Source organism: Physeter macrocephalus, chromosome 5 (assembly GCF_002837175.3).
Source record: "Physeter macrocephalus isolate SW-GA chromosome 5, ASM283717v5, whole genome shotgun sequence".
NCBI lineage: Eukaryota > Metazoa > Chordata > Mammalia > Artiodactyla > Physeteridae > Physeter > Physeter macrocephalus.
Window position 1 is genome coordinate 24,498,283 of NC_041218.1, and position 9,175 is coordinate 24,507,457.

The 9,175-nt window shown below is 47.0% G+C and overlaps 1 protein-coding gene across 1 annotated transcript in view; it reads left to right on the forward strand.

Moving 5' to 3' along the window:
• SND1 (staphylococcal nuclease and tudor domain containing 1) overlaps positions 1-8,373 on the forward strand; it is a 321,421-nt gene extending 313,048 nt beyond the window's left edge. Inside the window, exons 16-18 of the mRNA XM_028489790.2 lie at positions 5,581-5,805; positions 6,630-6,848; positions 7,957-8,373. Coding sequence (XP_028345591.1) covers positions 5,581-5,805; positions 6,630-6,823 — 419 coding nt within the window. The 3' untranslated portion in view covers positions 6,824-6,848; positions 7,957-8,373. The remainder of the gene's footprint in view (positions 1-5,580; positions 5,806-6,629; positions 6,849-7,956) is intronic.
• Positions 8,374-9,175: the final 802 nt, after the last annotated feature.

Genomic DNA, 9,175 nt, shown 5'->3' on the forward strand with positions numbered 1-9,175 from the left:
TCAATCCCATTTCCTCTTTATTTATACAAGATACTTTTATTTTTTTCCTGCCCCTAATTTTTTTTTTTTTTTCTCTCCTTCTGCCCTCTGACAGGAAAGGCAGGTGGGCAGGAAGCTTTCTGTGGAGGGACTTGTGAACCAGCGCCTGTGCTCAGTGCGTTTACATGGATTCCTCATTGAATCTCCCTTAACCCTCTCAGTCTGCCCTTTATTTAATTTATCATCATAATGTTCGTTTGGGGGACAGTAAAAGAAATACCAAGGAAAAAAGTTCTAAATGCTTTGAATCAAATGAAGTTTTTTCCTCATCCTATCAGTGAATTCTTTTCACTTAGATTTCAAGCTGTTGCAAAACAAGTCTTGTTAATTTTCATTTATTCAGAGGCTGCTTATCCCATTTGGCAATTACCACTTCCTTCCCCGCTCTCTCCTGCTGCTCTTATCTTAGCCTTTTTACTGTTCCTCCTCCACCAGAGGGATGGAGAGGGGAATGGATAGAAAATTTAAACGGTAAATGTTGCTACTTTTTTTTTTTTTAATGAGATCATTGTGAGGCAAAAACTGACAACAGTTATGTTTGGAAAATTGGATTGACTTTTAAAAATTCACTATCTTACAAGTACTTCTTGGTATTGTGGGCAAAGATGGATGGGCTGATTGATGGAGAGAGTACAGAGGGCCACTAGATGAGTGCCTCTCGATGGAATGAGCCTGGCACAACCTGTCTTCCTTCCTTCTCTCCCTTCAGGAAATATTTATTGAATGTACACTGTGTTCTGGGGACAGAGTGGTGAACAAGACAAAGGCCCACCTTTCTGGAGCTAGCCGTGGGTTTCTGTCTAGGGGTGCCGTGCTCAAGATCTTACTTGTGAAAATGTGTATCTCCACTCCCCCCCAGGATGCAGCCCGTGAGCCTCTTAAGAGCATGAGCCGTTGTTACCTACTCAGGTAGGATCATTGGTCCTTCCCTCACTTCTGCTTGATTTCTCCTCCGTGATGAAGCAGTGGGTCTGCTGGTCTCACGAAGCAAGGCTTGAGAGAGACTCTGGGGAGATTCCTCTCATCCTTTAGTCTCTTATGTCTTCGGCTTTGTCTCTCTTCCCCTGGAAACTCGGTCTCCAGCCGTGTGACCGCTCTCCGAGAGCTTTGTATTTGTGTTGGCAGAAGTTCGAATCTGGAGAGCAATACTTCTTATGGATTAATTGCCAAAGTAATTATATTGTAAAATAATACGCATGATTGATACTTAATATATCCCTCTCCGGGGAGCTGGAGAGCTTCATTGATTTGGAGAGATAAGCCGGTTGCTTGTTGAGGAGCAGAGCTTTGTATGAAGAGCCAAATGGATGGCCTGGGCTTAAAGGCAGGAGCAGATGATGGGAGGTGGTTAAAGAATAACCACCGTAATGAGGAAGTGTGTTGCTCCAAGAAGGTGCCCACCGGTTACACTCAAGACATGGTAAATCTCCAGGAGATGACGGGCAGCAGGGCGAGAGAAGAGGAATCTTGTTCTCCTGTTCAGCCTTGTTGAGAACGAGCCTCCCCGTGTCTGCAGTGGGGTCTTGCGGATAAAGACTCCTCCCATGCCACCCAGGCTCCAGAGCAGCCGCTCTGTAAAGCTTCTCCCTCCCCTTCCCTGCCGAGCAGGGCACACGCAGCCTCTCCACACAGCTAGAACGCCTTATTTATTGATTTGGGTGATTCTAATGTGCCTATTTAATACCCTCCTAAAAACGCTTTTTAGCACATGAGCAAGTAAGGAAGCCCACTAAATCCTAGGCACGGGGGGCTGTTTAAGGATGTTCCTACCGCTGCGTATTTATGGACGGGGGCTGGAGTTATGACATTTATCTCTGTTCGTTGGGGCACTGATGTATCTCTGCTGCATCTCCCATGGAGAGCTGCACCTTACCTTGAGAGAGAGCAGTGAGAGCACACCCATCACTCGCGCTGCCCGGCGGGTGGGGACTCCTTGCGGAAGCCATGTCGCCCCCTACCGGCGGGGCTGGGGTGAGCGTGGTGGCACATGCCAGGGAGACTTGGGCGGGAAATCAAGGATTTAAAACAGGAGAGAGAACAATACAGTTCCTAATAGCTCTCCTCAGGGAGGCATGTTTTAACCTGCTTCCTTTTTTTTTTTTTCTTTTAAACTGTATAGATTTTTTTTTTCCAGTAAATTTATTTATTTATTTATTTGGCTGCGTTGGGTCTTTCTTGCTGCATGCAGGCTTTTCTCTAGCTGCGGTGAGTGTCGTTGCTGTGTGCGGGCTTCTCATTGCGGTGGCTTCTCTTGTTGCAGAGCACGGGCTCTAGGCACGCGGGCTTCAGTAGTTGTGGCTCGCGGGCTCTGGAGCACAGGCTCAGTAGTTGTGGCGCACGGGCTTAGTTGCTCCGCGGCATGTGGGATCTTCCCGGACCAGGGCTCGAACCTGTGTCCCCTGCATCGACAGGCAGATTCTTAACCACTGTGCCACCAGGGAAGTCCCTATAGATTTGTTTTTCAAAGAGATGGTCGAGTGGTTTCTTTTTCTGTTTGTGTGTGTGTGTTAAAGAAATAACATGGTTATTGACGATTTTGTGAAAATAGAAAAATTAGAAATGAGTAATCACTTCTGTCATCCAAACATTCACCAACATTTGTGCGCAACTCCTTTCCTCTTGTGTTCCTAACCTATTCCCTGCTGGCTCTGAGAGCCAGGAAAGACCTGGTTTGATCTCCATGTCTTATGCAAGGGCCCTCACTAACTTGGATTAACTTGCTGTTTCTCCGTCCTTAAAATATAGGACTGGTAAATTTAAAGGAGATTAAAAATAGAAAAGTAAATGGAAAGCGAGCTGGGGGGAAGACGGGCTGAGTTCTGTTGTTAGATTCTCCTTGGTACTGGCCCTTGGGAATTTGTGGTTGAGCAGAAATTTAGGGCTCTTTTTGAGCTTATGAGACCCAGCCTTTGAGGGACCAACACCCACCCCATTTCTTGGGCATATTATCAGGAATCTGTAGAGTTTATGGAATTAGTTTCTTCTAATCTTCCTTCCAGGCAGGATCCCAGTCTCCTAATGAATCTTCCTTCATGTGTTCTAGTGATCCTTCTGGTCTGTATTCTGTATAACAGATGTTTCTAAAATGCACATCTGTTCACGTTGTCCCCCTGCTTATAATATCTCAGTGGTTCTTTTGCCTTCACAGTACGGCTTTGAAGGTTCTTCATGCTCTGAGCCCCATTCATCTTTGTAGCTCTCGCCTCCCTGCACCTCCACCAAGCCCTCTTCCTGAGCAGAGGCACTTGACGTGTCCAGAACCAGCCATGCTGGCCTCAGGGATTTTACACATTCTGTTCTCTCAGCTTAGCGTGCCTGGCCCCTTTTCTCCTTTCATCATCAGCCCTTCACCCCCAGGAGTCCAGCTCTAGGTATGTGCTCTCAAGGAAACCTCGGTTTGGCATCCTGATTATCTGTGTACATGTCCGTATGTTCCTTGCCCACCTCTATGCCCACTCCTTAGCCCAGCGCCTGGCATGGAGCGGGTGTGCAGTCCACGTATGCCGAATGAACAGAGCAATGCACAAAGATTTTCATAACGGTCATCACCTGCCAGGTCTCTGCTCCCATCTCCTTCCTCCGTGACTGCGCAGGTCCCCTGAAGTGCAGAGCCCAGGTACCCTGCTCGCTCTTATAGCCCCACTGTGTGCAGCAGAACTCTGGAGGATACGTCAGATGGCATCGGAGTGACCAGTCCATTTGGGGAGGATGGTGTGCTTGTTAAAACAGACTAAAATTGTCAAAGCAGTGAAGTGAAGATGCGGTTAGAAAACATACGTGGAAGTTCATGGGACAAAGAGTGATCAGGAGGAGCTCCCTGGAGGGCTTGGAGCTTCAGCCACGTCCTGAGGGCTGTTTCCTGGTCTGCCAGTGCTTATTACTGGTCTGCTGCTGAGTTCCAAGGACGGGAGCCAGCCTCAACAAGCGAGTCATCTCCTCACCCTATAGCCCTAGACACTCCACTCCATGCAGTTTGATGCATGCGTGCGTGCATTTGGGGCAACTTCTCCCCGGTGCTTTCTCCGTTACTTTTACCACTCATCCCCTTCTGTCACACTATACGATTTACTTGTTTAATATCTTTTCCCTCTACTTACAAGTTCCGTGCAGGCAGGGATTTCTCTCTGCTTCATTTGCTACCATAGAGTGAAACCTAGCACCTGGAATATTGCCTACTTCATAGTGGGCCTCTAATCAATAGGGAGCATTTCCCAGAACAAGGAAATCCTGTACGAGAGGCCATATAGAAACTGAGCATTTTCCAATCTGCTCTTCGTGGTCTGTGCCCCGGGGAACTGGAAATACATAATTAAAATGCACGATCCCATAGTTCTATCCCCAGCTCTCCAAAAAAGTACGTCCAAGTGTGGTTTTTCATCAAAGCGATCTTACCGTGTTGTCCCTGCTGCTGAGCTAATGGAGTTAGAGGAATGGCAGTGTTGGGACCACGCTGGCACCGTGTTTGGAACCAGTGGTCGTACACTAACTAGCAACTTCTCCTGCCGAGGTTCTCGGCATCCTGATTGAAACTGCACGGAGCCCGCCCCATCCTTCTGACCACTGGTCCTATGTAGGTGGGGGTCGATTCGATGGCCGTATCACTGTGAAAATGCCTCTGACGAACCAAAACTCACTCCCTTATCTCGTTCTTCTGATGCCACAGCTGCTGTCTTGTTGATTCAAAACCGAGGCTGAGGGTATATAACCCACTAAGTTTCTGTTTCTGACCATCGTGTTCCATAGAAGGCTGCTGTTTCTGTTCCGTTTGGTGTGTACCTTTTAAACAGCAACAGGCTTGTGGGCTTGTCCTCGTCAGTCTTGACCGTATAGCAGAGGATTGTCCAGAGGAGGGTTGCCCGGGATTCTTAGACTAAGAATTGTGTGATGAGGATAGCGCTGTAGCTAATTAAGTCGTGACCAGCAAGTGTTTGGCTGCTTCTTAGCTCATGTGTCGAAGGCTGGGGGTGGACATGAGGCTATTCGGTGAACCCACAGGCCCCGGTGGAATCTGCTGGAAGGCCAGTAGTGCAAGGCCAGTCTAGACTGAAGGGTCAGGCCGCCTAAGGGAAGCTTCCTCCCTATCCATCACACTGGTCCTTGCCACCCAGGGGTTGAGGTTGAAACGGTTAACCCTTCTGAATTACTTCAGTAGGCACTTACCGTTTACCAGCACCGGTAGCAGCATCTAAATGGTAAATTACCTGATTTAACATGTATCATAATCCTAGAATGCAGTTAAATCGTTATCCGTGTTGCTCAGGTGAGGACACTGCTCCCAGTTGCCTATGCAGATGGCATCCTCAGGAGGAATCAGGGCAGCTGGGACACGGGCGTGCGTGGTAGCCCTGAGAGGCAGAACTAGGACTAACCCTGCGGCCCTCAGCTCTCCCTGTGAGGGTCAGGGCTGGCCGGCCTGGTAATAAGAGTCCTGTAAGACTGGGGTTCCAGTTCCCCGTGGAGAGTCAGGCCTCTGTGTGAAGCCCCTGGATAAATGTAACACATTGTCTTAGACTGACTACGTCTTTTTCGTCCATCGCTAAGTATCCAGAGCACGTGCGCCCGCTCTCCGACCTCTGCCTGCTCCACTGAGAAAGAGGTGTGCGGGGCTTCCCGCACAGGAGCAGCAGTCGCCTCTCCCGCCTCCCCCCAGCCTCTGCCGAGCGCGCGGACGCGGCGATTCGGAGGCATCGGGCACCAGTACCAGACCAGAACCGGTGACTTCTCAGCCATCTGGGTTCTCTGCACGCACAGGAAATAAGACCAGAGGTGCGAGTTGAGGATAACGGGGATGGAGAGGGAGAGGGCATGCCACACGCTGGCATGTTTGCTGATATGGCTCTTATTACAGTTCTAAGGCAGTGTTAAATTAGCCAGTTAATAAAAATGAATGTACCATTGGAAGCTGCATTTGTGTGGGGCTTGTTGTTGGTGGCGTTAAATGGGCTAATTTGACACCATCCTAGAATGGTGGTGATTGTGATAGCCACGGCCCACAAGTTCAGGAGAAGGTGGGGGTGAGTCCCTCCACAGCTTCCCCGGGCAGTGCCATGTGCCCTGTGTCTTTGTTTGGTGAGGAGATGGGATAAACGGTGTCTAGACATCGGCTGTTCAGTGGCCCTTGGGACTCTGCCTCATGGTCGGGGGGATGTCTTAGGAGTCTCCCCCTGGCAGACTACGTCGCAATCATTTTTATGTACCCGTTTCTTCACATGCAGCTGTCTATATATTTATTCACCCCTGGACGCCATTCTAACAGTGGCCTTCCATTTCACTCAAAACTGGAGTTCCTACTGTGGCCGACGAGTTTGTCCTGTCTGCCGCTCCACAATATGTGTATTTCTGACGTGTGCAGCAGTGCTTGGCATATAGTAGGTGCTTGGGAAATACGTGTTGATGAATGAACTCCAGCTAATAGCCACGGTATTCTCCTGTGATACAGAGATCTAGACAGGTGTGTTGGCAGTCATGTTGTGAGTATAGATTTTCATTTTATCTCAGTACTGGCCAACATCAATCAACAGAACAATTTGTTCGTGTTCTCCCTCGAGTTCTTGTGCCGCCCCCCCAATCTACTGTCTGTTCCCACTCAGGTGGAGATAAAAGTAGAAATAGATCTGCTCTCCTAGCTGCTGCCCATTCGTCTTCTGGAGCCAGCTGGGTCGGAAGAGAAGGGCCAACGGTGCCTTTGCTCCTGTGGCTTTCCCCTTTCCCAGTTCCACGTGACAGGATCTGGGCCAGTATCACAGTTGTTGGCACAGACGCCCTGTTTTCCTCCACTTCCTAGAATGGATCCTCATTATTGATTCACAGTAAGTTCACGGTGTGGGGCTGCCCAGATGAGCGTGACTAAATGCCTTTAGCAGCTCCCCTCCTTCCAGCCACTGCAGCAACCGGAAGCGTTCCCCACATATGTCAAACTCCCTTTGGTGGTTGATCCTGCTCCTGATTAAAACCACTAATCTCTAACAGAAGAATAAAGAAAACATCCTATTATAGTTATCTAGAAAATGGGGTGGAGTGCAGAAGCTTTGTTGAGCAGCATAACTTTTCTTTTTTTGCGGCCCCAGCTGAGGTTAAGTACAGATGAATTAATAATGAGGTGAAATCAGCCTGGTTATATGACTTACTCCATTTAGCTATGTCCTACAGCCCCAGGGGCATCAGTTGCTGAGAAAACAGACATTAAATCTGTATTCACCATGATCCTTCTGTGTTGATCTGTGCAGAAAAATGGACCACATTGCCGTCTCTATTCACATCTTCTCCGAGTCATATTTTAGGAGGGAGATTAGGGCCAGACTCTGAGAGCCTTTAAGGGATTATATCAGATGCTGCAGTGTTACAGTGAAATTGGAATGAAAGCCCAACTTCTGACAGGTTCAGGTACCAGCCTGCCAGCTGCCCAGGAACATCCTGGGGTGAAGCTTAGGGGAATCCAAGGGAAGTTAGGTCTTGGAGAAGAGTTTTCTAGAGCCAAATGTGTCCTTTCTTTCCCAGATGGACTTGGGAGGTGTAGGCAGAGGTTCCTTAAACCATAAAAAAAAATCACTTCTACTTCTTCCTGGCAAGAGAGGGCATTCATTAAATGCATCCCTATCCTTCGGGCCACGTAACCCCCTCACACGTGGACCTCTCTAGGTTTTTCCGTGGCCATAGCATTCTTTCCAGACAGTTTCTGAATTTGGCGTTAATGTAGATGCATACCTGCTTTGCAGAATTAAATTACCTACTTGGGTAATTAGGGAGCGTGAAATTTTAACATATCGCCCAAGTATCTAGGTATATTTCTAAAATCTTGCTGTGGTTAATCAGTGGCCCTTTTTTTTCATACAGTATCTACAAATGGTATTTATTTAACGTTTTTTCCTTCTTTCTTTCCTTCCTTCCTTCCTTCCTTTTTCTGTTAAACAAATGGAGCTACATGATGGTGAGTTCTGGATTCAGACATGCTCATTTTGAGCTGCTTGAACAGCAAGCTGAAACATGAAACTAGAAGAAACCTTAGGATGATAGCAAAACAAATAAAAATTAAATTCTTTGATTGTTTGCCACTGTACCAAACACGTGCAAAGAGCACTCCTTTTCAAGAAAGAAAGACCTAAAACCAACACAACCAAAATTTAAATACTACTTTGCCATGTGAAATTGTCTAATCAGCCTCATTTTCGTCTATTGACATCATCATCTTCTGTTTGTTCTGATGCTTCATTTTTAGTATCTCTATGGGCTTATGAAAGCAGAAAGATTGCCTGGGTTGGAACAAGCTTCTCTACCATTTCCTATGTGTCCGTTCTCAACCAAAATAAATCAGCGCAAATACCAGTGTCTGCTCCTTACCAGACCTTTGAGACCTGCTTGGAAGAAAAAGGAGGGTATATCTTATCAGGCTAGCTGAAATCAACAAGCAGCACACCCTTCAACAATAATAGTGTTGCCCTTTGGAGTCAGAAGGGCATCTTTCTTAGCATTACTTTTGAGAGCTGAGTGGCCAGACCATTCTCAGCGCATAACCTGTGAGTTCCAGTGATTTGATCCTATCAGCACATTAAGATCATTGTGTATGACTCTTCGAATTTGTTAAGAGAGTATCAGGGTAGGATAACCACATTGGTGTATATTATTTATGCCTCGTCTCGTTATTAAAAAGAAAAAGTAATTTCAGAGTTCTAATGTAAAGCTGAAGCACACTTTGCGTAAAGAGTGTGATGGATTTTCTCACCACTTGGAATTGCTGTGCTTGAAGGAAAATGGGGAATGGGAATGAAAATAGTCCAATAAATTAAGCCTTGAAACCCAAACAGTGCTGTGTAAGCAAGCTGACTACAAATCAAACACAAGTGTTTGCTAAGGAATACGTGATCTCGGTTGAGGCTGAACAGAACCAGCCTCTTTGTACATATGTGTATATTTCTCTTGACATGTGCAAAGACGTGTTGCATTTGCTTTCCTGCGGCCTCAGATCGCTCTGGCAAAAAGTATCATCCACTCATGAAGAAGAAAATTGCAGAGCAGATTTCCCCAAATGGCAAAGAATAATCTTTCTCAAATGTTGACAAATAGCGGGTGGGACTTGGGTGGGTTTTCTAGCTTTAAGGATCCCCAGATTTCCTATGTGTGTTTTTTAGTGTGTGATTTT